Genomic DNA, 26,174 nt, shown 5'->3' with positions numbered 1-26,174 from the left:
CAAGTGCGATATCGAGAAGAAGATCGTACAGAAGAGAGAAACAAGAAGATGAGCAGGAAAGGATGGCATATTTTGATGAATATCTGGCATGCTCGATGCAGATGTACGAGCATGGCTCCCTTCCGCACACCTGATGCAGCCATGTGGCCTGCAAGAACCTGCGTTACTATTAGATGGTTCCTGTGCTTGAACATAAAGTACATAGTGATTCTGATGTTTGAGTTAAACGGACGCCTTCAATCCCACAAGCCTGCAATAGAGCGGCAATGCTTCTGGAAGGATAATAACTTTCTTATTTGCAGTTAGACGGAGCAAAAAGCGCTATTAAAGCTACGGACCAGCCATGGTTACAAACGGAGTTCTCGAACTACGGGCTGAAGATTACCGTGTAAACAAATTTTGTCAAGCCCCGGCTTTTGCCAGGCCATCTAGATGTGGCCGGCTGTTGTCGTACCAAGGTTCTTTCAACTTAGTTTCTCCTGCATACATGCTAAGGAAATGTATGTCTAGAATGATCTATCCGGCCATCACATGTCTGGCTGATCGCGTGATTCCTATCAAGATGTCCTTTGCTACCTAAGCAAGACTATCCCGCTGCCAACAGGTGGCTGAGGCCAAAGGGAATATAAAGTCGAAATATTTCGGGCCATAGAATGCCCATATTTGGCTATATTACGAATCTTCTATAAGAACCTATGAGTGACATGCACATGGCACGATCTGTTGAATCAGTCAACGATACTATCAATCACGCCGTACAAGGGTCCAGAGAGCTGCCACAATTTGATGATGTGCTGAACGACATTGCTCCCCATCCTTACACACTTAACACATTCAAAAGCTATCTGGAAAAAAATCACTGTTCCGAGTTCCTCGATTTCATTATAGATCTGAGGGAATACAGTGAGAGATACAAGTCCGCTAATTGCCGGATTGAACGGTCTACCCCTCAATGCGATGAGTCCAAATATCTTGTTGGTCTCTGGCGGAGGCTAGTATCCATTTATATCGTCCCAGGCTCATCTCGCGAAATGAATCTATCAAGTGAGGAACGAGAGCAACTTCTTCAATATATGGATGATATGATACCGCCTCCTCCATCTTTCATTGAGGACGTTGTGAAACGAGTATACGACACTTTCCAGTCATCAGTCTTCGTCCTGTTTCTAAGTAGCAGTTCACCCTCAACTACGGTTGACTGGGCCGACGCAATACCCACAAAAGCTGAATCGGGGACTTCTACGCCTTTCTCAGCGGACTATCCCTTGACCCTTGTTCCTGATGACGGTTTTCTGGACCAATCAAACCAAAATTGTGCTGATTCCAGCGACGATGCAGCCAGTCAAATGAGTTCAAACAGAACTGAAAAGACAACATCGTTAACACATTTGTTGGCAGTATTCAACTTGAAATCGATCTTCAAGCCAAATCGTCAGGCAAGAAAGAAATGGAAATCAGGCATGAAATTGGCCGTTCAGAGAGTTCCTCGTTATTAATAGTCAATTACACCTTCCATGTACATGTGGTCGACTTAGCCAATCGCATGGTTAGTCGATGAAGTACAAACCCGCCAAATACCTGTGCTTGCATGCCTAATGTGACTATGACTTAAGCATATAATGGCCTACGCGCATAGAAATAGGTGGGGGTCTTGAAGTACACTGCTCTTATAGGCAATAATGGTCTAGGCAAAGCGTACGAGCAGTTATATGCTACGCTTCCTATGCATTCTGAATTCATTCAAGAGATCGCCACTGGGGTCGGACGAACTGTCGCCTATCTCCAAGCTGAACATAAACCTTGGCTCATTGTTGCGCACCAAACGGAAACTAAATTGTTATACTGTCAGTTCGTGGAAATACACACTAGACGATAAGCATACCTTGCAGCGGTGGGAATACTTATGCATCACCACTGCCGCATCCTTACAGTTATTCTCGAAATCGGCTTGACCAACAAACAAATGATGCTTACTTTCACGCCCCACTGCCAGGGCATTAGTATGGGAAGTTTCTTGAGAATTCAAATAAAAAGACCTTCTGCGATTGTGTTTTAAGTACTAAATTAAACTTGAAGTAAACATAATATATATATAACTGGACCTATACCCATTAGGGTCTATTGTCTACTTTATGGCGCTGGTTATCTCAAATTAAGCAGTAATTAAGCAGTCATGACATCACAGAGACAGCTTCAATTTCTCTTCCTTGCCACCTAGAGCGAAACCATAACCAATATCAAATTTCTCCCATAGTCTCCATTTTTGCTTTGCTGTACTGCCCAGTCACAGACTGTGAAGCTGACAATGTTCTATGCTCGCTCGAGCATGATCTACTTCCATTGAGAGATGCTGCACAGGCTCCGGAGGAGATTCAAGACGACTCAATCATTAACGCCGCCAAGTGACCTACCCTTCAGCGGTCAGGGCCCAGAGGCTACTGGATTGAAGGTTTGGGCACCTAGTATCATTTTCAACAGAATTGCCTATATTCTCTTCATTGTACTTTACTCCTGTATAGAGCTAGGTGTCGTGTCGCTGCCTTTGCTGCTGCTGCTGCTGCTGTTGTTTAAAATGGCTATACATACGGCGCCATCCCTGAGGCTATGCTTAAACACGTGGTATCTTTAAGTCATTCAGACCAACAGGGGTCTAAAAAAATTAATAATACATAATAATACTAGACTTATGTAGTAAATTTAGGGGGAAAAATTTGCCGTGTCGCCGGGTATGATACGGGCCTGGCTACCTTGGGGCTTCTCTAGCAACACTTCGTAACTGAACTCCGCCTGAATTATACGCCATCCGGCTCAAACCTTGCCGTTAAAAAATATTCGGTTTCTCCCGGACTCTACTTTCCATGAGAACGATCTCATCCAACTTGGAACAGCAATTACCCATTCAAACCGCCCCTTCTCGAGTTCTCCCGCACCTCGATGAGCTCTCAGCAACAACACATTCGGCAAATTCACCGCGTGTATAGATCCTGGTAGAGGCCAACACAAGAATAACTATTGCCAGGGATATGCGGCAGCAGTTCAGAAGCGTATACTACGGAGGTTCTTCTAGCAGTTGACTCTTTTTAGGGGTTATCTACAACAGAATTCACGTGTAGATGAGCTACAACCCCTATAAGGTCCCGGTAACGGAAGATACTTATGTATAGGTTACGAGTCTCTTTAGAAATTACCGGAGCAGTCTGAAGGACCATGCTTCATGGGCAACTTGTATGATTATCGGAAATGCCCGACACATTGCTTAATCAATGGAAGTATCTTGAAGAATAGATTCCATGAATATAGCATCAATGTCATCATCAGCCAGAAAGATGCAATACCACACTCATCGATTATATCGCCATGCCCTTATAGTCTACATCAACCGGTCTACCGCTTACCCTTCTTCTTCTTCTTCGAACTAGCGCCACCACCCTGCTTCTGCTGTTGCGGAGCAGTCGATGCCGATTCTTCAGCCTTCTCATTGACAACGCCACCCTGCGTGCGTTCCGCAGCACGTTGTTTACCCTTGCGTCCCTTGGGACGATAAGTAGACCGATCACGCAGAGGCAGCCAACGCTCCGGGTCAGGGTTCTTGTTCGGGTCGTAGTCCTTCGGAAGACGTGATTTTCGCACACGTTTCGTTGCGCGTCCTTCCTTCTGGCTCGAAGCTCTCTTGCGCGCACCAGCAATGGCCGCGGCTGCGGCCGCAGTTGCGGATGAGGAGGGTGAGATACCGGCCGATTCGAGGCCGGCGACATCGATATCACCGACCAGGTCGTTGACGGACGGAAGGGACTCCAGTTGGGATTCGACCTTGGAGTAGTCGAGAGGCGCTTGGGAGGCGACGTAACCAGCGAGGGCGAACCGATCAGAAGCATCTTTCTGGTAGAGGGACTTGAATATATCCCCGGATGTGGTCAGGTCACTTCGGTCAGAAGAGTGCAGCAAGGATGCACCAGCGGCACGGAGGAGGGAGCCCGGTGCTTCGGCCCGTGCCCGCCAGTAAGTCGCAGCCTTGGAGAGTTCGCCGCGGATCTGGAGCTTGCGGCCTTCCAGTTTGTAGAGAGATACCAGGACGCTAAGGAGTCCTGGGTTGAAGCGGACTTCCTTGTCCTGCTCGGAAATGGAATCCTCAAGGAGCTTGAGCGACCGTTCCAGTGTAGTGATTGCTGAGGTAGTGTTCCCGCTGCCCACGTACAATTGGACTGCAGTGAGAACCAGACCGATGTCCTTCGGGCGTCTTTCGAGCACCGGCAGGATTGCCTTCAAGGCTTTAGTGCCTGTTTGGCCCTGGGCATGCGCGGCAGCACCGCAGACAGACATGAGGTTGACGCTGGGTTCGGCGGACGGATAGGAAGCTTGAGAGAGGGCGTGGGAGGTGGAACGGATGATGCCATCGTACTTTTGCACGAGGAGGTCAGCCGAATGGATGTTACCAGACATAATGTTGTTTTGGAAGTCGAAGAGGCGGTCATTGTTGATTGAGTTGGGGGTCGAGTTGAGATCCTTGTATAGCAGATAGGGGTTTGAGGCAGTATTCCGAACAAGGGTGATGTTGCTTTGGGCAATCTTTTTTGTGGACAACTCGGAGATACTGTCGAACGGTAAGCTTAGCTGAATGTCTGGGGTAGGAAGCTACATACTCATTGACGGAAATCTCTGCGAGGATCGACTCAGCCTCCTCTGATTTGCCTTGCCGGAGGAGGACGTAGAGCTGCTGCACGGCAATTGGGAGCAGCTCAGCTGCCCTATCTTCGGGTGTGAGGTCCTCGGACGTCCGGCATAGCTCTTCGCAATGTTAGTCGATGGGTTCTTTTAACCCGGGGCATCAAGTGCTGACCTTTCGCGCGCTTCAACAACATTTCTCCTTGGCCAAACTCTCCCTTTGCAATACTCAGACAAGCAGCATTGTAGACGGTTTCGAAGGCCTCCAGGTCGTCTCTCGTGGGACGCTGATGCCGAACCAACTCCGGATAGCCCTTCCACTGCAATTGTGCGTCCGCGGCCCAAGCGTTGATCCGAAGGTCGTTCTCTTCACTGTCGAGAGCGGACTGATCACTGGCGAGATCTTCGTATAGCTCCGCGGTGCGGCGAAACTTTTCGGCACGATACGTCTGAAGACGGGTTAGCTGGATGGCGACAAAGCAGTGAGGAGCAAACGTACAACTTGAGCTTCCAGATGGCGCGCACCCCTATCGCCAGCAACCTGCGATACCACGTGCATCGCCTCCTCTAGTCGACTACACTTGTAAAGGGCGTAGGCGTATTCGACAGCCGCCCGCTTCTTCAAGTTATCTCCGGCTTCTTCGAATACCCGCAGGCAGTCCTCGTAACGGTCGAGTTTCAACAAGGCGACGACCTTAACATGCTGGGCATGGATGTCGGATTTGGACTTTGCCAGAGCCGCATTGGACGACTGGAGGACTTCCTCGTGGTCGTCAATGGACGCTCGCTGGAGCAGCGAGGCCAGCGACTGGGGGGGCATCGCGGGGCAGTATGGGGTGAGAGTGGGTGGCCGGAGGGAGGACTATGACGGGATTAGGCTCGTAATCCACGAGAAGGACTCATGCAGCGAAGTGGTCGTGGGGTTGAATCAGCGACTGATGGGTTGAAGCTTCGAGTGACCAGATCTCTGTGCGGAATTGCGATATTTCCCCATTAGGAAAGTTGCGGGAGTGCGGGTGTGGGCAGCCGTAGCGGTATCTTAGTCATACAGTCTTAGTCACCGTTACCGCAACAACTATCTTCCGCCTTCTGTCCATCTATTAATCTACTTACGTACTCTCTGATCTCTACACCCAAAATACATCCGAATACTACCTAGGTGCGGAGCACTCGGTACGTAGATTTATGATTGCGTAAGAGAAAGTCCGTACGCAGTACATTGGATGCGTTGCATCTCTGTAGGTTAGAGACATGTCGGCGGAAGATATATTTAGGAGCAGGCTGCATGTGAGTTATGCTTCGGTGGGACGAATTACTGGGTAGGTTTCTGAGTATGTACTGCTAGAATATCGTCGGTGTTTTCAGCTACGCACAGTACACATCGAATATCTGGGAGACATCACTCCAGACGACGGGCGGTTCCGAGATCGGATAGGGGAAGATGGATATCAGGGACGAACGGGTTGCAGTGTGGAGAGTGACATCCACGAGAGGGGAGGGGAGAGTGATGACATCGTGGTGCTATCATTATTCAGCGGCCAGCCCTATGGCAGGATGACTTGGCAAGAAATCGATACGAGGTGTGCATGATTGCGGGGAATGGGAAAGAGACGAGAGGTTGGAAGGAAGTGGAGGGAGAAGCGAAGGATTCCAGGGTTGGCGGCCGTAAGAATTTAATGCAAAGCTGATGTCGGGAGATTATGAAGGGCGGCTTAGTCACCATGCCAAGTATAACTTTTTGATTATTATTTTCCACGCAGTATGGAGTATACACTTCAATATCTCATTCCCTTCATCTGTCTCCTCTCCTTCTCTTCTCTTCTGTTTCCCTCGTCGTCAATGTCTTCATCATCTTCCAGATCATATCTCCCTCATCCCATTGAACATGCATGCACGATAGCCACCACGAGATCCGGTTGAATTAATCCTTCTGCCAAGCAGCCGTCGTCATCATCCCGTGGCCCCCGCCGCACATCCCAACGACCGATCGGCCCCTAAGGAATGCCTGTCCGCGCGTCTTGCATCATCGGTGGCTTCCGGGGTCAGGGTCGGGACCCCTTTATTTGATTGTGGCATGGCTTTCTCCTGACGGGGGACCGACCATGGTTCGGATCCAGGCGGGCGACGGGAATACAACCACGTACAGACCGATAGCATGGACAAGGACTCATCAGATGCTCCTCCGTCTTGAGAACCAGAAGCAGCTCAGGACGGTGGGAAACTTCCACACGATCCGAAAGACCCTTTCCATTCCACTCAAATTCTCCTATTTCCGGATCCACGGCCGATCACCTACCTGCCCTGGTGAAGTTAGCACTGACGACCATCGGCTGGATTTTTTTTTTATTTGATGACGCCGAGTGGCATGCCCACTCCATCAGGGCCCAGAGCCACCTCGCAGTCCATCCCATGGTTGATTGTCTCTGCCCGGAAATGATTGCTGAACCGCCGAAAAAAAGGCGTGCTTTTTCGTCCCATCCGTGGTTGAGTGCCCCGTTGATCGACTTGTCGCCTCTGTCCACTCGTTGGGCCCCCCCCTTAAGATGGGTATTGCCGCTGGCTTCCATTGCCTTGTGCTTCCTCCCTTTTGCCTCCAGCGTCTCCGATTGCCGTACTTGCCTCACGCCTTAATCCGTTTCAGGCGATCAGCCTTCTTTTAATTTCTTACATTTTTTCAATTTCTTTTTTCTTTTTTCCCTTACCTTTTCCCTTTTTACTCTTCCGATCGATCGTTCTGTTCCTCACTTCTGCACCTACTCTTCTTCCTCCTTCCCTCCCCTATCCTCCCTCCTCTCCTACTGCCTCCGTACTCCCTGCCGGATGAACGAGATGCTTATGCTCTCGTAGTACGGTATTCAGGCAGGTTCACTTACATCATCCATTGAACATAATCCCTTGATCAGAAAGGAGCGGTCCCTCGAGTTCCATGTACGCCAAGCTTGGGGACCAACCCCGGAAGATGAGCTCTTCGTGGGTATGGCGGAAGAAGCTCCTGCGCTTTCTCATTGCCGTTATCCTAGCCAGCGGGTTTGCCGTCTATCTGTGGCCTCGCCTTGAATACCACCATGTCACCACCGAAACCATCTCCAATATCACCATCACCTCCGACGTCGAATGCGAACCCGACTTCGACCTGCTCCGTCGCCTCGATGTCCGTAAATTGACCAAATACACTCGTCGGGAGATGATTGCTGTTCCCTCCTCGAACGACGCCCTCCCCATGAAACAGACCCTCAACATCCCCCTGTTTGAGCAAAAGCCGTCCTCTCGCCAGGACTACCTCGCCACCGACCAGTCGCAGGACGATTGTTTGATCCCCCACGCCGTGGCCGTTCAGGTCCCCAAACCCCCGAAGAATGTCGACGCCTCGCATATCGACTTTGGTGTTGCCACAACGTTGGACCGGTTGAACGATTCATTGGATGCCTTTCAGCATTGGGCTGGTTATACTCGCACCCGAATCTTCGCTCTTGTTGAGCCGGATAGCCGCCTCCCCGAAGTTCAGGCCAAGGCGGACTCGCTGGGTGTGAACCTCTACGTGACCGAGTCGGATGAGGAGTACCAGCGCCGCTACTTTTCGTTGATTTCGCACCTCGCAGACAACATGCGGCCGCAGACCCGCTGGTCCTGCGTCATCGACGACGATACCTTCTTCCTCTCCATGTCGGCCCTGGTCAAGGCCCTCTCTGCCTACGACGATACGCAGCCCATGTATATCGGTGGCCTTTCCGAGAGCATTCCCCAGATCGGCGCGTTCGGGCTGATGGGATTTGGAGGCGCAGGCGTCTTCCTGTCCCGTCCCCTTCTGCAGCAAATCAGCCAGCCGGAGATCTTTGATGCCTGCCAGAACATGGATTTCACCGGCGATCGGAGGATCTCTCTCTGTGTCTACCAGCACACCCCCACCCGGCTCACCATCGACCACCGGCTCCATCAGCTCGATATCATGGGTGATGTTTCGGGCTTCTTCGAGTCGGGCCGCCCCCCACCGCTTTCCGTGCACCACTGGAAGTCCTGGTTCCACATGGATATGGCCAAGGTCAGCGTGGTGAGCGAGCTGTGTGGTGACGACTGCCTTCTTCGCCAGTGGCAATTCGCCGATGGGTATATCCTGACGAACGGCATCTCGATCATCAAATACAGCACTCCGGTGGATCCCAACGATCGGACCATGGAGTTGACCTGGGAGGGCCAGAACGGTGCGGTCCACGAGTCGTACCTCCACGAAATGGGTCCCCTGCGCCCGAAGGACTGGGACAAGATCAGCTATCTCCTGGAAGAATCGGTTGTCGACGGCAACAACGTGCGGCAATGGTACGTCCACCGCAATCCCGAGAAGGGAGACGAAATATTTGAAGTAATCTGGAGAGCTGGATAGATGGATAGACTGCGCTCCTTTTTTTCTGGCTTGGCGTTTCTGGGGGTTTGCATCCATCCTTTTCTTATCCTTTACTCCGTCAATCCTCCCCCTCCGACATTCCTATCATGTGTCGACATGGGTTCACGCCGTCTGCTGCATCCGCTTCGCCCGTCGGACCAGTACACTTACATATCTTCTGTTTATAGACAAAGGGCTCGCCTTGACCCACTGCACAGGCCTATACGGTTTTAATCATCACGGCGTATAGATTATGAGTTTGGTTTATTCAGTTTGGATGATCTTGGGCGATACGAGGCTTGCATGGGTTGGACTTGCAGCGCCTTGATTCATTTACATTTCTTTCTGTGCTGGTTTCTGCCGATCCTGTGCTCAAGTATATATTATCACAATGGAGTTGATCAAGTTCTAAAGCTGTTCGAATACGGAGTACATTTCTGTGTGGCGGCTGGTTGTCATGGCAGAACCTAATATATGGTGACCACCGGAAATGGCAATCCCCCACGAGGATATCCATGATATCAGCAATGCAACCAGGTTAGTTTATCCTGACTGACAACCCTGAGTGATGATGTCCTTGACGTTTCGGACCCATTACTGTCTGATTTGACATCGACTAGCACGAGGCTTGCATAGGGAGCCATCGCACAGACCTCGCTGCATACATCTGGCCGGAGCCCGGCACCGCTAATAGAAAGATCAGGATTTAGCAGGGGTCAGTGCAACAGGACTCGAGTCAGTCATCCATGCGTGGAGACAGTTGCGTATATCCTGGTTCGTGCGTCAGTTTAGTCTTGCCATGGATGGCTTTGATTCGGGGAAGACAAAGGCTGATGTAGATTATCAGATGGATAAACTAGCCATCAGTAAGATGGAGATAGACAGCATGTGAGTATACTTCAGGTAGCTGGCGATGCTCAGCATCTGCTATCGACCTATATAGCTTATGATGACCCCAATATACCGTATCTACCAAGCCTTACATGGGATAAACAGTAAATTGTCCGATATCTACTCCGTACCTCTCCATCTTGCACAATCACCGTCAGAAATGACGACTTGTATACTCCCCCGCTAACCGCACAACAATTACCAGGGCTGTAAGACGTGATCTGCTAGTGTTTGGTGTCATCCAGCGGGGCCAAAAGTACACGATATAAAACCGTCCTACACAAGAGACAGAACATACAGACGGTATCCTAACTATCAAAAAGACACGATCACCATGCCCACCGAATTCATCAGCCTCACCTTCCCTAACCCATCCACCGAACTATCCCCGATCCCCAACGCCGGCATCGACCTGGACTATCTCGTCCGCTATGCGCGCACCCTAGACGACTACGCCTTCAACTACACGCTGGTGCCCTACGACTCCTCCTCCTTCGACCCGTTCACCATCGGCGCCACCATCGCCGCCGCAACCAAACACCTCAAAATCATCATCGCCCTGCGCCCCAACACCCTCCCGCCCACCGTCGCCGCTAAAGCCCTGGCCACGCTCGACCAGCTCAGCCGCGGCCGCGTCGTCGTGCACCTGATCGCCGGCGGCAGCGACGCCGAGCAAGCCAAGGAAGGCGACTTCCTGCCCAAGGCGCAGCGCTACGCCCGGTTAGAAGAGTACATCCGCATCCTCCGGCGAGCGTGGGCCTCCGCCGACCCGTTCGACTGGGACAGCGCGCACTACCGGTTCACGCAGTTCAGCAACCGCGTGCGCCCGGCGCAGGGCCGCACGATCCCGGTGTCGGTGGGCGGGTCGTCGGACGAGGCGTACCGGGTCGGCGGGGCGTTGGCGGACATCTTCGGACTCTGGGGCGAGCCGCTGAAGGAGACGAGGGAGCAGATCGAGCGGGTGCACGCGGCGGCGGCGGCGGCGGGGCGGCCGGCGACGGACCGCCCGCGCATCTGGGTGACGTTCCGCCCGATCATCGCGGAGACGGACGAGCTGGCGTGGGCGAAGGCGCACCGGACGCTGGAGGCGCTGACCACGCATCGCGCCAATGGCCTGGGCAAGGCGCCCGTGGGTGCGCCGCCGCCGCAGAATGTCGGGTCGCAGCGGTTGCTGGAGATCGCGGCGCGCGGCGAGGTGCACGACCGTGCACTGTGGTATCCGACTGTGACGGCGACGAATGCGCGGGGCGCGTCGACGGCGCTGGTTGGGTCGGCGCAGACGGTCGTCGAGTCGATTCTGGATTATGTGGCGCTTGGGGCGGACCTGATTTCAATCCGTGGGTATGATAATCTTAACGATGCTATTGACTATGGTCGGCATGTGTTGCCTGCGGTGCGGGAGGCTTTGCAGGGGTAGTGGGTATGATTGGGGTTGGTCTATGGGTTTTGGACTAACGATCATAACGGCTATACATCGTCATTGGAATACATGTGCAGGGGGGTCTTCTATGCATGCCTTCGCTTAAATCATGACGACGGTCACCAGACATCAGCGGGTTCTTGCCGCTGGCCACCTAGTCGAGGCGCAGGCCGTTTTCACCGGCCATGTTGCTGACGGCGTCGGTGACGCGAGAGTCGTCTCCTTCGTAGATGAGTGAATCGTAGGTAGTAGCGCCGACAATGCAGCCGACGATCGGGGCAAAGATAGGAACGACGAAGTAGTAGTTAGCGGCGGTAAACACTTCGCGGCCGTAGATGAATGCGGAGAAAATCCTCGGTCCAAAGTCTCTGGCCGGGTTAATAGCCTAGATTCATCAGCCCAGTGCCCTCCCGCAGCGACGGACCTCACGTACGTATCCAGTCTGCCACCCCAGCGCGGCACCGATCGCAGTGAGCAGCAAGAACAGCGAGAGCTGCGGAGAGTGGAACCTCGCGCCATTCGCCGGATCGGAGATGCTCAGCAGCCCAAACATGAGCACCGCCGCGGCAACGAACTCGTTGAACGCCGCCTCCCAATTCGATTGGAAAAAGGCGGCGGGATAGGTCGAGAAGATGCCGGCGGAGTGATGGCCTCGGGGGCTGAGAATTGAGCCTCCAGGGATGGTGTACTCGGGGTCCCAGTCGTTGATGGCGGAGCGGTAGTTGATGTATACAATGATAGCCCCGACGGAGCCCCCCAGGAACTGGGCGAACAGCTTCCCTGGGAGCTTTTTCCACTGGCCCGGGACCGGACGAACAAGAGCCATGCAAATAGTGACGGCCGGATTGATGGTAGGACTGGGGTTGGAGAAATATCCAGACAGCGCGACAGCAGAAGCCCAGGCAATGTTAATTGACAGCCAAGTGCCGTATTGGTAGTCGGATAGCAGAGCCTGGGCGACCACACCGTCGCCGATGACGATAAGCAGGGCAGTGCCGAAGAACTCGGCCAGATAGGGCTTCAAGGTCCTCCGGGAGAGGCCGTACTTGTTTAGCAGCATAGTTTGGGGATCTTACTGGATCTGATTGTCAATGAGGTGCGGTTGATCTTGGGATATTGGCGTGTTTGTTGACATGAGAGAGCGGAGAAGCCGGAATGTCATATGATAAAAGGGATAAATGCATCCATCTCACCGCCGGTAATGGCTTCAGTTTAGCGCGGGATTAGGTGTGGCTGGCGCCACCCGCGATCCTTTCATATCTACGGTGTACGCTATCTCTTCTCCGAAGACTGCCACTGCTAGGTAGCTGATGTCTCATTTCTCATGCCCAAGCGGCGCATTGTCGGTTGCTGGAAATTGCACCCTAAATGACATCCAACTCGTCTATCATTCCCTGTGACTATTAAATTGGTGGAACACGCTAAAATGAGGGGTTCATCTGGTATCGTCACGAAAGAATCCCGTTATCTCACTAGCCTCAAAAGACCGATTATCTATTCCTGCTCGAGGATCTTCTTGACGGCAGCCTCCGCAACAACCATGATCGTGGCTTGGATGTTGCCCGTAGGGAGGTCAGGATGGATACCACCATCGACGATAAACTGTTCAACGTTAGCTGTGTTTAGGTGTGCGCTACTATACCAAGAAAAAGCATACCAGGTTGTCCATGCCGTAGACTTTAGTGTCCGTATCCACCACAGACGTGCCACCCAGACGGCCATCATCAGTGCCCATTTTGGTAGTACCCGTGTAGTGGATTCCGCTCGTCAGCGAGTTCAGAATCGCACTGGTGTTCGTATAGGTCTGCAGTTCGAAGCCGGTTCCAGGCGCAGTGATGTCGCGCACCATCTGGTCAACGAAATCCCGGGCGGCTTCCCGGTCAGCCGGAGTCTGAAGGTAGGGAGACTTCTCAATGACGGTGTTCTGCTTGGCATCAATCCCAAGCACGCCAGAAGACGTGAGACCGTGCGTCATGTACGCGGTGATAGTGACAACGCCCTCATCGGTGGGCGCACAGGATCCCTGATAGTACCGCGTTTGGTTGTCGCTTGCCATGCGCGAAGTGAAGAAGATCATCCTGTGCTTACCCTCGGTCAAGACGCCGGAGCCCTTGTCTTCATACAGATGGATGTCGCGGACGGCGCTGCCGTTCAGGATCGGCTGTGCGTCCAACGGAGCGAATGTGCCGTTAGTTTTCACGATAATGGAGAAGATAGGGTGATCTTTCAGCCCGACTCCCACCGGCAGGTTGAGCCATTCCTGCTGGGGTGGGACGGCAATTCCACTCTTGTTGGCTGTTTCAATCTGAGAGCTCGGCCCAATACCCGAATTAAACAGGATGCGAGGCGTCGACAAGGCTCCAGAGGCAAGGATCACCCGTCCCCGGGGGGCGACAGGGATGATCTCCGTGCCGCGACGGTCATCCTCGACCTCGACGCCCATCACCTTGCCTCCTGAGCGGATCAGTCGGGTGGCCTTGGTGCCCATGCGAAGGGCAAAGTTCTTCCGCTGCTGGGCGAGAGGCAGATAAGTACGGACGGGGCCAGCGCGCATCTGGTCCTTGAGGTTCCACGCTGGGTAACTGTAGACCTCGTGCTTCTCGTTGGGCTGGGTGATCATGTCGACCGACTTCCAGCCGAGTTTCGAGAAAAAGCCAGAGAGCGTCTTGTACAAGCCTTCATCGTAGTACTTCCCATCCGCAGAGGGCAGCAGAGTGCCAGGGTTACGGCTGTAGAGGCGCTCTGCAGCGGACTGGACATTGCCCCATTTCCAGCCCTGCGGCCATTTGTCATCGAAATCGCGTTCCTGAGGCCGCACGAATACCATGTAGTTAACGGTAACGCCACCGCCGAGCACACACGCTGCCTGACCGCCGGTGTCCGTACACATGTAGTCGTTCCATAGGTCAAGGTTGCCAACGTCGAATGATAGACCGGGAACATCGATCGGGGTCAGAGTGTTGTTCCAAGGGAGAGTATTGTTCGCTCCCGTCGAGACCGTAGGACCGTAGCCGCGTTCGATGAGGAGGACGGACTTGTTGGCTTCAGCTAGTCTTTCAGCAGTGATGATTCCAGACGGGCCACCGCCGACCACAATGTAGTCGTATGCCTGGTTGCGCTGGTGCGTGTAGGGAGGCACGCCTTGCTGGGTATAAGCCAGGGCATTCAACGCCCAGCTTGACGCCAGAAGACTGCTGGCTAGGAATGTGCGCATCATGCAAAGGAAGGACAGCGCAGGGAACAGTGTTGGAAAAGCAATAATCCATCTTCACCAAGATCTTCCAGGAGCCTCTCTTTATACGGAAATCCCATAGCTTGAGCAGAATATTTCTCATTTCTCGCAGGAATTGACCCACACAAGGCAATCCGGCAAGCCCACCCGGAATTATCAGATCAAGGGACGGAATAGAGTGGATATTTTTGTCGTGGCGGAACCATGAGGTCACCCTTTGTCGTTGCCACCCCTTAGGGACAGTAGTATTGCTCGGAAAACGTTCTCGCGACCTGGTGGGCTGACTTGGCATCCGCAAAAACGATCTAAAATTCCGGCTAAACGTTTTTCTCAGAAGGACCTCTGAAGTACTAGGTGTTGTACTGTAGTATGGCAGCCGCTGACACATTGCTGACTGAAGAGAATGTGGAGACTGATATCCACCAAATTAAAGAGCCGCCCAAAATTTTCATAACGCAATCTCCGACAAGACTGAGACGTCTTGTCTCGAGTCAAATCGACGGTGTGCTTTTCGATTGAAACATCACGGTGACATTGTTCCTCGCAGTATCCTTTGCTTCTGACCGGCGACATCGGAAGTAGCTACTGCACAGGGGCGAGGCTTGCTAGTACCACATTTCGCCGAAGCATGGATCAAGTGGAGATCAGGTAATTATTTCAAACTTAAAATAACATTATTTGCCGTAGGAAGGCCTCCGTATTTGGCTATAGAGACTTTTATCAAGGTGCAATCGCCGTGCGTATGAAGGGCCCACGAGACCGAAAATCTACTGGGGCCACAGAAGAGAGGAGACAGGCGGAGATAAGATGGTAGATATGGATCATGCTTTTTACCTAAACATTCACTCTTGTATCGCATCAACTAGGCTTCTCACCACTTCTGTTTGGCTTGTTACACCGCTCTCCATGGGATCGAAACAAGCCATGGCGGAAGCCCACACGATAGAAGAGAGCACCTAGTCGTCCAAACTGGAAATCACTTCATGTATAATCTCCGGGCACTCAAGCGGAACCAAATGCTTCACACCTGGCGCAACATCTAGGGTGACCTGCAGTCCGCACTCCTTGAGGAAATCACAGACTCCCGCCTCTACACGTTCTCTGGGCTCAATAACATCCAATTCTCCAACAATAATTCTAGCACGGATGGTATTGCCAATGGAAGAGAATGATTTTTTGACGGATTCAGAGAGATCTTCCCGCATCCCATATGTAGGCCAGGCTCTCTTCGCCAGTTGGTTCCCGACCAAGCTGTCACGTACAACAAGATCGATATCTTTTTCGCCCAGGTTTTCAGGCTTCGCAAGCACATTCGTAACTGTCCAGTATATCGACTCCTCGGATGCGTAAGCAACCTTTTGTTGCTCTTTCATCTCAGGGGGGAGGTCCAAGGTGCCCGGTGGTGCAGGGGCGACAAGCACCAATCCTCTGAGTTCATGCCGTAATTGGGCTGGAAGCAAAGGTAAAGTACCAAGTGCTACTTTTGCGCCCATTGAATGCCCGACAAAGACAAAGCCATGTGCGAAGTACTCGCCAGTTTCCGGGCGAGTCTTCAGATGCTCCAACAGCATCGCTATGTCTGATGCCATAGCCGAGATTGAATATGAACTACCATCTTCACATTTTGGTCCTTCCGACTGGCCCCATCCGCGGAGGTCGACGGCTAGTGTTGGGTAGACAGAAGATAGAGATATTGGAGAATCCCGTGATGTAAGTTTGTGCCACGTTGACGATGAACCGCCCCAATAGTGAAGGAAGACTAATAGGGGCTTTTTATGGGGACCAGGAGACTGACTGGCACATGCGTGCAACAATACTTCAGGGGAGATTCTATAAAGCACGTCCATTTTTGCTAGCCCTTCAATCATAAGTAGGCGGGTAGAACAGCTTCTATTGCGAGTTGAGCGAGGACGCTTACCCGTGGCCTTTTGTGTCAGGCTAGATAGCCAGCCTCTTCTGATGACTCATATGCTGACGCCATGGACAGTTTAAGTCACTTTAAAATCCTGCACAACAGTGGAGAGTCTATTTGATTGACGGAATGTCAGATCTCACTCTCGGTCGATTTGCTGGACCGGCGGTTTAGACATAGCGTCCAGTAACTATGTGGGTCCACATGGCTAACTGCATTCATGAAGAACAAAGAAGCACTGCGTGAGCTGCATAGGTAGTAGATACGATGCCTCTCGTGGATGATGTCTGCAGGTGAGATATAGATACAGGTTCTGGCCGAGTGGGAACAAGATAATATCAAACATTTCATGTACATACATATAACCAAAAGAAGGCCGTCAAGACATTGAGAGGGGTATATAAGGGATCATATAATCATTTGAGAAAGTGGTATTTCAGAGAAAATACGTCACCAAAGCCAAGCATTAACCGATTTGCGCCATATCCATCTACTAGCTCGAGACAAGACTATATGCATATCTCGAGACTGTGAGGTTCTAGTCCTGACTCACCCTTAGATGATTCCCAGTCAGCTTCATCGCCGGTCCATTCGACCGCTTCTGACGGGGGCTGTACATCCTCAAGAGCGGGCAAGAAATTGCCCATTGAAAGTAAGCATTCCAGATCGAGAACTCCCTTGCAACGCTCTAAAAGGACAGGGAGGAGGTACGATTGGGACCCACGAATGCGAGAAAGAGTAGACAGAATTCCCCAGAGGAGTTCTCGGGGATCAGTCGCCGATTCGGAAAGACGGTGCGCCGCTTTAGATCCGAGCGACCGAGAGACATCAGCGACAGATGAACCAAGATCAAAAAGTTTTTGTTCCTTTGGGGTTGAGTTAGTTTAGGGGAAAGGTGTTTTGGGTGTTCGGAGGTTTACCATTCCGATGCCGTGCGCATCCACTGCCCCCTGGGAGGCAGCGCCGATGACACCCATCACTGCCTTTCCAACAAGGACAGGGAGATGGAATGGAAGCACTGTGTCATCACGAGCTCCAGGCTGTGAGGCGCGTGTCATAGAGAGTTTCCACATAATGGCCTGAAGCCATTGCTGCGTTATAAGAATATCCACCTTTTGGATCTCCGAGACTCCTTCAAGGGAAATCGCCTTGCAGAGACTCGATTGAATAGATGAGGTAGGGGGCATCTCGCCATCGCCGCCACCCGCGGAAACCCAGTCGTACAAGTTAACAGTGAGTTTTTCGAATATGTTAATAAGGTTGATGAATCCGTACGCCAAGATTGGGTCATCAGCACAGAGAACCTGGGGTTTGTGGATAGAATTGCGTAGCATGACTGGCTTTGCTTGTTGTAATGCATAGCCTCTGTGGGAAAATTGTGTCAGGATATGCTTTTTGGCAGGGGGATCCGGCCTAACCTACCTTTCGGTAATAAACAACAACCAGAAGACTCTTCTGTTCTCCTCGGCTTCTTCGCTGGTCATCTCCGCGTAAGTTGATTCACGATTCAGGCGCAACGTAAAGACCATGGAAGTGGCCTGGGACAAGTAGAACCACGCGTGGTCCTGCCTATCCAGATTTCCATAGGAGGCAAAAAGAAAGAATGAAGTCAGGAGACTTTCGACGTTCATGCCCTCGACGGGATCGCAGTCCCTCCGTGCCCGGACAGCTTCCTCTAGTAGTTCCTCACCCGACATGACGGGTTGACCGTCGGCACCAGGCTGTAGATGGGAAGGAACAGAAGAAGAGTTGGCTCCGTCCAACTTCAATTGGATGTGAGTCAGCGCACATAGTGCGGCAAGGAAAGCGTAGCGTTGAGGAGTTAATTGCTCGGGATGATTGCTATCATTTTGGAGTTCCTCGCGTCGCACGACGGGCATGATAGGGAACAGGTACTTCAGGAATACATTTACATGCGCCAGAAGTACTGGACCTGAGAGGCGTCGCGGAGCTGGAAGTGGGTCGATGAGAGCATCTGGCAGGGAGCCGGTCAACTCAGGAGAGGAGACCAGGTCCAGGCTCGGTGGTGCGGGGGCGCATGACTCCGGAATCTCCGGGGGTAGGTACTGGACATCCGCAACCGTGAAGGGAGGGGAGACAGGAGAGTCCAACGGATATGCAGCCGCATCGGAAACCCATCCTTTGTCGAAGGGATCTTGCGGCAGGCAGTATTGATCTGGCTGCCTCTGTCGAGACACCAGCGGGTGAATCGGCGCTAAAGGATAGAGCGTACGAAACTTGGGGCCCTTTCGGCGCAAAACGTCGCTATAGGAGCAGGAGAGCAATAGACGCTGGCACTTATCGCAGGGGAGATCCCTAGAGCATTTGATCTTTCGACGACGGCAGTTGTCACAGGCCTGTTTGAAATGTTTTTGCTTGGAGGGTGTCGGGTCCATTTCCATCCGATAGAAATGCGAACGACAGTAACGTTACGAATCCGCAGGACGATGGGAGTCGGCGTGGCGCATAATACGTATAAACGAGAGACAGATTTAAGACAGCTCAGGTAGACGGCGAAACGAAAGAGGCCATCACGACAAGAGATAGTTGTTGCTCTGCGGAAATGGGGAGAGGAGGGTGAGTGGGTTAAGAGCGCTTGATGAAGAGTCGAAGAGGGAAAACGATCTGGGGAAGATTTGGCGGGGTTGGAGTGCCTGGCAATGCAGGCTGCGAGGCCCTGAATGGACACCCCTAATTTAGCCCCTACTGTCTAGGCGGGATACGGTTAGTGGCGGGTGGATCTCTCTCCAGAACACGCATGGAAGCCGTCGTGGGCAGGAAAACGAGCCCCAGGATCCTATTCCTGACCTCGCCTATATCATGAAGTGTTAAGCTGTCGGCCACCTCGACTATCATTGGACGCAAGGGCGCCTCAATCTGGGGAGCAGGAAGCCGGAGGATGGAGAGACGTTCTGTAGCAATCCAACGAGTCGACACTAAAGAGACTAAGGGCTAGCATACCCGCTGGTCCACAGGGTAGACGCCTCTGTGCATGGATCATGGATGCGGGATTTTCTGGAAGCGACCTCATGCAGGGGGCTTGAGCAATCAGCACGAGAGAGGACTCTACTGTACGCAGTATGGCTCCAGGTAGATCTAAGGCTACGCCTGTGCACTCGGAGCGATCAATATCCTGGCAGAATAACCGATTGGGGAGTGGCTGTGAAAAGCGGACATCGACCTGGATTCGGACAAGCCTTGTCCTCAGACCATTCTCTTCTCCATGTCGCCAAAGAGGGCATATCCGCCGCATTATGGTTTGTCGGGCATCGACCAGGGGTTACGGGGTGGGTTATATGATTATACGAACACGATATACAGGAATCCTGAAGAGTGTGGTCGAGTAGATGGCAGCGTGAAGCCACATTTGCCTCCTGGCCAAGTATGTGCCAGCTGGTATCAGCACTCCCATACCAGCTGTGTACACCAAAGCCCAGTCGAAGCAGCCAATAGTATGACCGGCATCGGCAATTTCGAGTGGATTTCAGACGGCAGCCGTGAAATAACGATCATAAATCCTCTTTCACCGACGGAATCACGGTGGTGAATTGTTGCAGCTCCGAGTAGCCCCCGTAATGATATTCGGCCAAGATCTATTAGGGTTTGTCCCGTTAGGAGATGGCCTGACACACAACCGTAGAATGACGAGATCATACCAAGAATGGCAGATTAAAATCCTGAATCTGGCCTAGATCGATAATCAATGCCCGTAATTTCTCACCGAGGACTCTATTGCGTACGGGGCTCTGGGGAAGCATGTGCGAATTACTATACTACGGCGTACTATAGGTACAGTCGATGGTCCCACAAGCGACGGACATTTATCGGGCGACAGAGCCAATCACAGGGACTCTCCTCGCCAGCTCATCGACATCGGGATTGCCGTTTTCTTCTCTCGCACCCTGTTCTTCTCCACTCGGTCCGACTCACTCTCATTGTGCCATCCCCCTCTACCCCGAACTCACCCCGCACCAGCCCACGATTTCCAGTTTCACCCCGGGACAATACCTCATCCCGCCTCGTAACCCCCGGGAATTCGACGGAGCATTCTTTCCCTGTTGGGACCCCCGCCAAATGTCTTGTGGAATGGACCGAAGACTGTTTAACCTCGGGGCAGAGCATTTTCCTCATAAAATGTCCCGTTTCGGCCGTGGCAATCTGGATTCCTTACCCTCCATCACGCCGTAGGAGAACCAGCCTAGCTTCTTCAGAATGGTTGACATCACCGACCTCCTGGCCGGTGCCTGGCTGCTCCCGGTGGCTTATGGGGCGAGTCAGTCCCTAGCACCGAGCACGTCGGCGACGGCTTCATACTCCCAATTTACGATCCCTGCCTCGGCTGATGTTGGCGCTCAGTTGATCGCCAACATTGACGATCCTCAGGCCGTGGATGCGCAGAGCGTGTGCCCTGGATACAGGGCGTCCAATGTACATCATACCCGCCACGGGTTTACGGCGAGTTTGGCATTGGCGGGAGATCCCTGCAACGTCTATGGAACGGACGTTGACGCATTGACTCTAACTGTTGAGTATCAAGCGAAGGATCGTTTGAACATCCAAATCACACCGACCTACGTTGATGCATCCAATGCCTCCTGGTACATCCTTCCGGAAGACGTAGTGCCCCGACCTGAGACATCTGGCGATGCCTCTGCCGATCATAGCGATTTGTCTTTCTCATGGTCCAATGAACCATCCTTCAACTTCAAGGTAACACGGAGAGCCACGGGAGACGATCTCTTCAACACCGAAGGTTCCACCTTGGTGTATGAGAACCAGTTCATTGAGTTTGTGAGCTCCTTGCCACAGGACTACAATCTGTATGGCCTGGGCGAGCGAATGGCACAGCTTCGGCTCCTCCGAAATGCTACCCTGACCATGTATGCGGCGGATATCGGGGATCCAATTGATAGGTGAGCAGTAACTCCAGAGGTACCTTGAGCATACTGATACTGACCATGTTGCGTATAGCAATATCTACGGACAGCACCCATTCTATCTGGATACCAGGTATTTCAAAGTTGACAAACACGATGGCTCTCACACGCTTGTCAAGACCAGCGAGACAGACGTCTCCGAGGAATATGTGTCCTATTCCCATGGTGTTTTCATGCGAAACGCTCATGGGCAGGAGGTGGTCCTAAATCCCAAAGGTCTAACGTGGCGAACCATTGGTGGAAGCATTGATCTTACATTCTACTCTGGCCCAACCCAGACCGAAGTCACCCAGCAGTATCAGAAGAGCACGATTGGGCTACCAGCCATGCAGATGTATAATACACTTGGCTTTCACCAGTGTCGCTGGGGCTACAATAATTGGTCAGATCTTGCGGATGTCGTGGCCAACTTTGAAAGATTTGAAATCCCGTTGGAATACGTCTGGTTCGTGATCCGTATGCCTGGCTCTTGATTCTTCTAACACCTCTTAGGTCTGATATTGACTATATGCATGGTTACCGCAATTTTGACAATGACCAAAACCGATACTCCTACAGCGAGGGAAACAAGTTTCTCGACAAACTTCACGACGGTGGACGTCGCTGGGTTCCGATCGTTGACGGCGCGCTCTACATTCCGAATCCTGAGAACGCGTCCGATTCGTAAGTTTAGCTAATGGGTTTGGAAATTCCAGAATATCACACTGACAAGCACACCAGATACGAAACATACACTCGGGGGGCTGCGGAAGATCTCTGGGTGAAGAACCCTGATGGGAGCCTCTATATTGGAGCCGTCTGGCCTGGCTATACCGTCTACCCCGACTGGCATCATCCCAAGGCCGTGGACTTTTGGGCCAATGAGATTGTGACCTGGTGGAAGAAATTACCTTATGACGGGATTTGGTACGACATGGCCGAAGTGTCTTCTTTCTGTGTTGGAAGCTGTGGCACAGGGAATCTGACTCTCAACCCGGCCCATCCACCCTTCTCGCTGCCTGGAGAGCCTGGAAACATAGTATACGACTATCCAGAGGCTTTCGATGTGACAAACGCGACCGAAGCTGCTTCAGCTTCAGCTGGTGCTTCGAGTCAGGCCGCAGCCGCTGGCGGATCGTCCCCTTCGACAACTTCCTATCTGCGCACGACGCCAACTCCAGGTGTCCGCAATGTGAATTACCCTCCTTATGTGATCAACCATGTACAGACGGGCCACGATCTCAGTGTCCATGCAATTTCTCCTAACTCGACCCACGTCGATGGTGTTCAGGAGTATGACGTGCACAGTCTTTACGGTCACCAGGGCATAAATGCAACCTACAATGGCCTTCTCGGCGTGTGGCCCGAGAAGCGCCCTTTCATCATTGCACGTTCGACGTTTGCTGGTTCCGGAAAATGGGCCGGCCACTGGGGAGGCGATAACTACTCCAAGTGGGGTTCTATGTACTTTTCCATCTCTCAGGCCCTTTCGTTCTCTCTCTTTGGCATCCCCATGTTCGGTGCCGATACTTGCGGTTTCAACGGAAACACAGATGAGGAGCTGTGTAACCGGTGGATGCAATTATCGGCTTTCTTCCCCTTCTACCGCAACCACAACGTTCTCTCGGCCATCCCGCAGGAGCCTTACCGGTGGGCTTCTGTGATTGACGCGAGTAAGGCGGCCATGAAGATCCGATATGCCATCCTGCCTTATTTCTACACGTTGTTCCACCTCGCACACACCACCGGCTCGACCGTCATGCGTGCTCTGGCGTGGGAATTCCCCAACGACCCTTTGTTGGCCGATATCGACACACAGTTCCTAGTCGGGCCGTCAGTCATGGTCGTACCAGTACTCGAACCCCAGGTGGATCACGTTAAGGGTGTTTTCCCGGGCGTTGGAAACGGTGAACTCTGGTATGACTGGTACACACAGATGGCTGTCAACGCCAAACCCGGTGTCAATACAACCATATCGGCTCCCCTGGGCCACATTCCCGTGTTCGTGAGGGGTGGTAGTGTCCTCCCTATGCAGGAACCTGCGCTGACTACAAGAGATGCGCGCAAGACCCCTTGGTCGCTTCTCACCTCGCTCAGTCACGAAGGAACTGCCTCTGGCGAGTTGTACATCGATGACGGGGAGAGCATCTACCCAACTGATACCCTCAATGTGGAATTCCAGGCTTCCCACTCGAAGCTGCGAGCTACAGCCCGGGGAGCATGGGAAGAGTCTAATCCTCTGACGAGTGTGACAGTTTTGGGCGTGTCCAAGGAGCCCTCGAGCGTGAAATTCAATGGCCGGAAAATTGAATCGAAGTCGGTCGCCTTCAATGCTACCTCGAACGTGCTCTCTGTGAGCGGTCTACAGGAGATGACAGAAAAGGGGGCATGGGCTAACGACTGGGTGTTGGAATGGTAAGGCGTCACATGAACGCCTTTTAGACAATCATGTATGTACCTATAGGTGCTGAATCTTCAAGCTTGACTGTAGACTTCCTCTTTAGGAGTTTTAGTGAAGCCGCTGAGGAGTCTGCTCCGGAGTATTTCATCTCATAGATCACTGCTCCCTGTGCCGCTCACCCCCACGTATTTATGCAATGGTCTGAGAACTACCTTGGACCGTCAAAACAACGGATGATGCTCGGTCAAGGATGCATCATGTTGTGTGTGGGTCATATGAGCAATATGGCTAACGTGCTGTGATGAAAATGGTCGATCTTGGCATTTCCTCCAACCACCTCATTTAAGCATCTTTAGCTCCGGCCTTTTGCTTCATACCCAGAACGGATCAGTACTGGACCATTTTACTCTGTCATTCATGCTTCACGCTGTCTGCATGTGCGAATCTAGCCAAGCCTTGCCAAGCATGGTCTCGAGCAAGTCATCGTTGGTCCCTTTCGCACGGGCTGATTTGGGCCCAGTTGGTCCCCTGGATCTTGTTATTATCTCTCAACATGATCCACTCCGTACTAGTATCATATAAAGTCACCCTTCCTGCAGTCAAGAGAGGCTCTTTCTTTGATCTGCCATATTTGCCCGGCGTTTTCACGGTTCCTTTTCCACATGCGTCGAATTATCCTCCTGCTGGTGGCGGGGCTTGCGTCCGCAGCCCCTTCTGGGGCCCATCATGCTCAGCAAAGCCTGTCAATCAAAAATATCCAGGTCGGTCCGCGGCCATACTACCTGGTCGATGACATGGACGATGGTCCTCTCAAACGCAAGCTCGAATCATGCAGCGAGAACCCCATCGCTTATCCGCCGAAATTCTCCATTTCGCATCGCGGGGGCCCCTTGCAATTTCCCGGTACGTTATCCACCTAAGACTACGGGTTGATGAGTTATTGACGAATTTAGAACATTCGCGGGAGGGTATGCTCGCTGCTGCTAGAATGGGAGCAGGCATCATCGAATGCGACGTCGCTTTCACGGCAGATCGTGAATTAGTCTGCCGTCACTCGCAGTGCGACCTGCATACCACCACCAACATCCTTACTACCGACCTCGCGGCCAAGTGCACCGTCCCTTTTCAGCCCGCCACCGAGGGGAAAGCCGCTCAAGCAAAATGCTGTACTTCCGATATCACCATGGCTGAGTTCAAAAGCCTCTGTGCCAAAATGGACTCAAGCAATACGGATGCGGTGACGGCTGAGGAGTACCAGTATGGTGGTCCAGCCTGGCGGACAGAGTTATACGACACCTGCGCCACTCCGATGGTGCACGGTGAATATATCGAGCTTATCAAATCGCTGGGACTCCAGTTCTCACCCGAGCTGAAGACCCCTGAAGTGCCTATGCCTTTCAAGGGAAACTACACGCAAGCGATGTACGCGCAACAGCTCATCGATGATTACAAACGGCACAATATCCACCCTTCACAAGTCTGGCCTCAATCGTTTCTTGAGGACGATATCTTTTATTGGATTGAGCATGAACCAGCCTTTGGACAGCAGGCCATTTACCTCGACGAGCGCGTCGATACTCCGGACGGCTACGCCGCCGCTGTTGCTGGTTTGCCCGAGCTCGCACGACGGGGGGTGAAGATTATGGCACCACCGATCTATGCCCTTTTAAATGTGAGTTCCGAAGGCGAGATCATTCCATCAAAGTATGCACGAGCCGCGAAAGATGCCGGCCTAGATCTGATTACATGGTCGCTCGAGCGATCCGGTCCCCTGAAGCGTGCTGCCGCCGCCAAGGAGTACTATATCCAATCCATTGCCTCTGTCGTCCACAAGGACGGCGACTTATACCGCATCGTGGATGCTCTGGCTCGACAGGTTGGCATCAAGGGTCTCTTTTCGGATTGGCCGGCGACAGTGACGTATTATGCAAGCTGCATGGGTCTGGCATAACCTTGAATTGCGATATGCCGTTACGTGATATAGAGCAAGAAGTCGGTGTTGTATTTTGTACAGATAGCTCCCAGGTCTAATTCTCCCAGTCCGCCCTCTCGGTCGAATTCTATATCGTCCAGGAGGGCCTTTTTCAATGCATTATCTGATCGTATATCTTCATATCTGCCCGCCACGGCCATTTGTAATCAGTCTCCACGTGGGCATGCCGTTCCAGCCCGTCCCTTTTATTCATGACCACCAAAGCAGGAAGAGGAGGCTGCCAATCTGGATAGGTAATCAAGTACGTGTGTAGTGAATTATGGTAGTCAAAATCTATATTTAGATTTCAACCATAGTTTATGTGTCTTGTCGTGGGCGACCTTTTTTCTGCAAGCTTCACTTAAATGAATAAATAATCTGTTCATTCAC

The 26,174-nt window shown here is 52.3% G+C and overlaps 11 protein-coding genes across 11 annotated transcripts; 6 read left to right on the top strand and 5 right to left on the bottom strand.

Moving 5' to 3' along the window:
- The first annotated feature begins 680 nt into the window (after positions 1-680).
- BDV59DRAFT_183087 (regulator of G-protein signaling domain-containing protein) lies at positions 681-1,678 on the top strand. Its single transcript, XM_073690440.1, has one exon. The coding sequence runs from the start codon at positions 696-698 to the stop codon at positions 1,494-1,496; it is 801 nt and encodes a 266-aa protein (XP_073545800.1). The 5' UTR covers positions 681-695; the 3' UTR covers positions 1,497-1,678.
- A 1,644-nt stretch (positions 1,679-3,322) lies between these two features.
- Positions 3,323-5,678, bottom strand: BDV59DRAFT_73242 (signal recognition particle subunit SRP72). The gene is made up of 4 exons (XM_073696993.1): positions 5,162-5,678; positions 4,838-5,111; positions 4,641-4,785; positions 3,323-4,591 (listed from the first exon to the last, which is right to left on the bottom strand). The coding sequence occupies exons 1-4, from the start codon at positions 5,480-5,482 to the stop codon at positions 3,385-3,387; spliced, it is 1,947 nt and encodes a 648-aa protein (XP_073545799.1). The 5' UTR covers positions 5,483-5,678; the 3' UTR covers positions 3,323-3,384.
- Positions 5,679-6,414: 736 nt separating this feature from the next.
- Positions 6,415-6,702, top strand: BDV59DRAFT_183084 (uncharacterized protein). Its single transcript, XM_073690439.1, has one exon. It carries the CDS (start codon positions 6,424-6,426, stop codon positions 6,580-6,582), a length of 159 nt encoding a protein of 52 aa, XP_073545798.1. The 5' UTR covers positions 6,415-6,423; the 3' UTR covers positions 6,583-6,702.
- Positions 6,703-7,621: 919 nt separating this feature from the next.
- Positions 7,622-9,040, top strand: BDV59DRAFT_194504 (glycosyltransferase family 31 protein; the record flags this gene model as incomplete). Its single annotated transcript, XM_073692406.1, has 1 exon — positions 7,622-9,040. One exon carries the CDS (start codon positions 7,622-7,624, stop codon positions 9,038-9,040), a length of 1,419 nt encoding a protein of 472 aa, XP_073545797.1.
- Positions 9,041-9,888: 848 nt separating this feature from the next.
- BDV59DRAFT_209197 (LLM class flavin-dependent oxidoreductase) lies at positions 9,889-11,546 on the top strand. The gene has a single exon (XM_073695350.1). The coding sequence runs from the start codon at positions 10,266-10,268 to the stop codon at positions 11,346-11,348; it is 1,083 nt and encodes a 360-aa protein (XP_073545796.1). The 5' UTR covers positions 9,889-10,265; the 3' UTR covers positions 11,349-11,546.
- On the bottom strand, positions 11,427-12,628 carry BDV59DRAFT_73177 (glycerol uptake facilitator). The gene is made up of 2 exons (XM_073696992.1): positions 11,785-12,628; positions 11,427-11,736 (listed from the first exon to the last, which is right to left on the bottom strand). The coding sequence occupies exons 1-2, from the start codon at positions 12,409-12,411 to the stop codon at positions 11,506-11,508; spliced, it is 858 nt and encodes a 285-aa protein (XP_073545795.1). The 5' UTR covers positions 12,412-12,628; the 3' UTR covers positions 11,427-11,505.
- BDV59DRAFT_73176 (GMC family oxidoreductase) lies at positions 12,629-14,750 on the bottom strand. The gene is made up of 2 exons (XM_073696991.1): positions 13,009-14,750; positions 12,629-12,953 (listed from the first exon to the last, which is right to left on the bottom strand). The coding sequence occupies exons 1-2, from the start codon at positions 14,566-14,568 to the stop codon at positions 12,846-12,848; spliced, it is 1,668 nt and encodes a 555-aa protein (XP_073545794.1). The 5' UTR covers positions 14,569-14,750; the 3' UTR covers positions 12,629-12,845.
- A 597-nt stretch (positions 14,751-15,347) lies between these two features.
- Positions 15,348-16,727, bottom strand: BDV59DRAFT_73156 (uncharacterized protein). Its single transcript, XM_073696990.1, has one exon. The coding sequence runs from the start codon at positions 16,449-16,451 to the stop codon at positions 15,540-15,542; it is 912 nt and encodes a 303-aa protein (XP_073545793.1). The 5' UTR covers positions 16,452-16,727; the 3' UTR covers positions 15,348-15,539.
- BDV59DRAFT_73155 (putative C6 transcription factor (AmyR)) lies at positions 16,728-19,081 on the bottom strand. The gene is made up of 3 exons (XM_073696989.1): positions 17,918-19,081; positions 17,416-17,860; positions 16,728-17,361 (listed from the first exon to the last, which is right to left on the bottom strand). The coding sequence occupies exons 1-3, from the start codon at positions 18,895-18,897 to the stop codon at positions 17,005-17,007; spliced, it is 1,782 nt and encodes a 593-aa protein (XP_073545792.1). The 5' UTR covers positions 18,898-19,081; the 3' UTR covers positions 16,728-17,004.
- A 1,197-nt stretch (positions 19,082-20,278) lies between these two features.
- Positions 20,279-23,962, top strand: BDV59DRAFT_183074 (glycoside hydrolase family 31 protein). The gene is made up of 4 exons (XM_073690437.1): positions 20,279-21,408; positions 21,467-21,877; positions 21,925-22,095; positions 22,153-23,962. The coding sequence occupies exons 1-4, from the start codon at positions 20,708-20,710 to the stop codon at positions 23,828-23,830; spliced, it is 2,961 nt and encodes a 986-aa protein (XP_073545791.1). The 5' UTR covers positions 20,279-20,707; the 3' UTR covers positions 23,831-23,962.
- A 219-nt stretch (positions 23,963-24,181) lies between these two features.
- On the top strand, positions 24,182-26,065 carry BDV59DRAFT_183067 (glycerophosphodiester phosphodiesterase family protein). The gene is made up of 2 exons (XM_073690436.1): positions 24,182-24,715; positions 24,766-26,065. Exons 1-2 carry the CDS (start codon positions 24,475-24,477, stop codon positions 25,761-25,763), a joined length of 1,239 nt encoding a protein of 412 aa, XP_073545790.1. The 5' UTR covers positions 24,182-24,474; the 3' UTR covers positions 25,764-26,065.
- The last annotated feature ends 109 nt before the right edge of the window (positions 26,066-26,174 follow it).

This window comes from Aspergillus ambiguus, assembly GCF_047715705.1.
Source record: "Aspergillus ambiguus strain CBS 117.58 unplaced genomic scaffold BDV59scaffold_27, whole genome shotgun sequence".
NCBI classification, from domain to species: domain Eukaryota; kingdom Fungi; phylum Ascomycota; class Eurotiomycetes; order Eurotiales; family Aspergillaceae; genus Aspergillus; species Aspergillus ambiguus.
The sequence above is the reverse complement of the archived record's forward strand: the minus strand, read 5'-3'. Positions and strand labels throughout refer to the sequence as shown.

Bases quoted from the DNA above. Each gene is read 5' to 3' on its own strand.
- BDV59DRAFT_73176 (XM_073696991.1), bottom strand. From the start codon at position 14,568: ATGATGCGCACATTCCTAGCCAGCAGTCTTCTGGCGTCAAGCTGGGCG. The intron at 12,954-13,008 runs GTATGCTTTTTC...AACGTTGAACAG, and splicing joins TCTACGGCATGGACAACCTG to TTTATCGTCGATGGTGGTAT.
- BDV59DRAFT_183074 (XM_073690437.1), top strand. From the start codon at position 20,708: ATGGTTGACATCACCGACCTCCTGGCCGGTGCCTGGCTGCTCCCGGTG. The intron at 21,878-21,924 runs GTTCGTGATCCG...AACACCTCTTAG, and splicing joins ATCCCGTTGGAATACGTCTG to GTCTGATATTGACTATATGC. The intron at 22,096-22,152 runs GTAAGTTTAGCT...CAAGCACACCAG, and splicing joins CCTGAGAACGCGTCCGATTC to ATACGAAACATACACTCGGG.
- BDV59DRAFT_73242 (XM_073696993.1), bottom strand. From the start codon at position 5,482: ATGCCCCCCCAGTCGCTGGCCTCGCTGCTCCAGCGAGCGTCCATTGAC. The intron at 5,112-5,161 runs GTACGTTTGCTC...ACCCGTCTTCAG, and splicing joins GCCATCTGGAAGCTCAAGTT to ACGTATCGTGCCGAAAAGTT. The intron at 4,592-4,640 runs GTATGTAGCTTC...ACCGTTCGACAG, and splicing joins GCAGAGATTTCCGTCAATGA to TATCTCCGAGTTGTCCACAA.
- BDV59DRAFT_183067 (XM_073690436.1), top strand. From the start codon at position 24,475: ATGCGTCGAATTATCCTCCTGCTGGTGGCGGGGCTTGCGTCCGCAGCC. The intron at 24,716-24,765 runs GTACGTTATCCA...TGACGAATTTAG, and splicing joins GGGCCCCTTGCAATTTCCCG to AACATTCGCGGGAGGGTATG.
- BDV59DRAFT_183084 (XM_073690439.1), top strand. From the start codon at position 6,424: ATGGAGTATACACTTCAATATCTCATTCCCTTCATCTGTCTCCTCTCC.
- BDV59DRAFT_209197 (XM_073695350.1), top strand. From the start codon at position 10,266: ATGCCCACCGAATTCATCAGCCTCACCTTCCCTAACCCATCCACCGAA.
- BDV59DRAFT_183087 (XM_073690440.1), top strand. From the start codon at position 696: ATGAGTGACATGCACATGGCACGATCTGTTGAATCAGTCAACGATACT.
- BDV59DRAFT_73156 (XM_073696990.1), bottom strand. From the start codon at position 16,451: ATGATTGAAGGGCTAGCAAAAATGGACGTGCTTTATAGAATCTCCCCT.
- BDV59DRAFT_73155 (XM_073696989.1), bottom strand. From the start codon at position 18,897: ATGGAAATGGACCCGACACCCTCCAAGCAAAAACATTTCAAACAGGCC. The intron at 17,861-17,917 runs GTAGGTTAGGCC...ATTTTCCCACAG, and splicing joins TTGTTGTTTATTACCGAAAG to AGGCTATGCATTACAACAAG. The intron at 17,362-17,415 runs GTAAACCTCCGA...TCAACCCCAAAG, and splicing joins ATGCGCACGGCATCGGAATG to GAACAAAAACTTTTTGATCT.
- BDV59DRAFT_73177 (XM_073696992.1), bottom strand. From the start codon at position 12,411: ATGCTGCTAAACAAGTACGGCCTCTCCCGGAGGACCTTGAAGCCCTAT. The intron at 11,737-11,784 runs GTACGTGAGGTC...TGATGAATCTAG, and splicing joins TGGGGTGGCAGACTGGATAC to GCTATTAACCCGGCCAGAGA.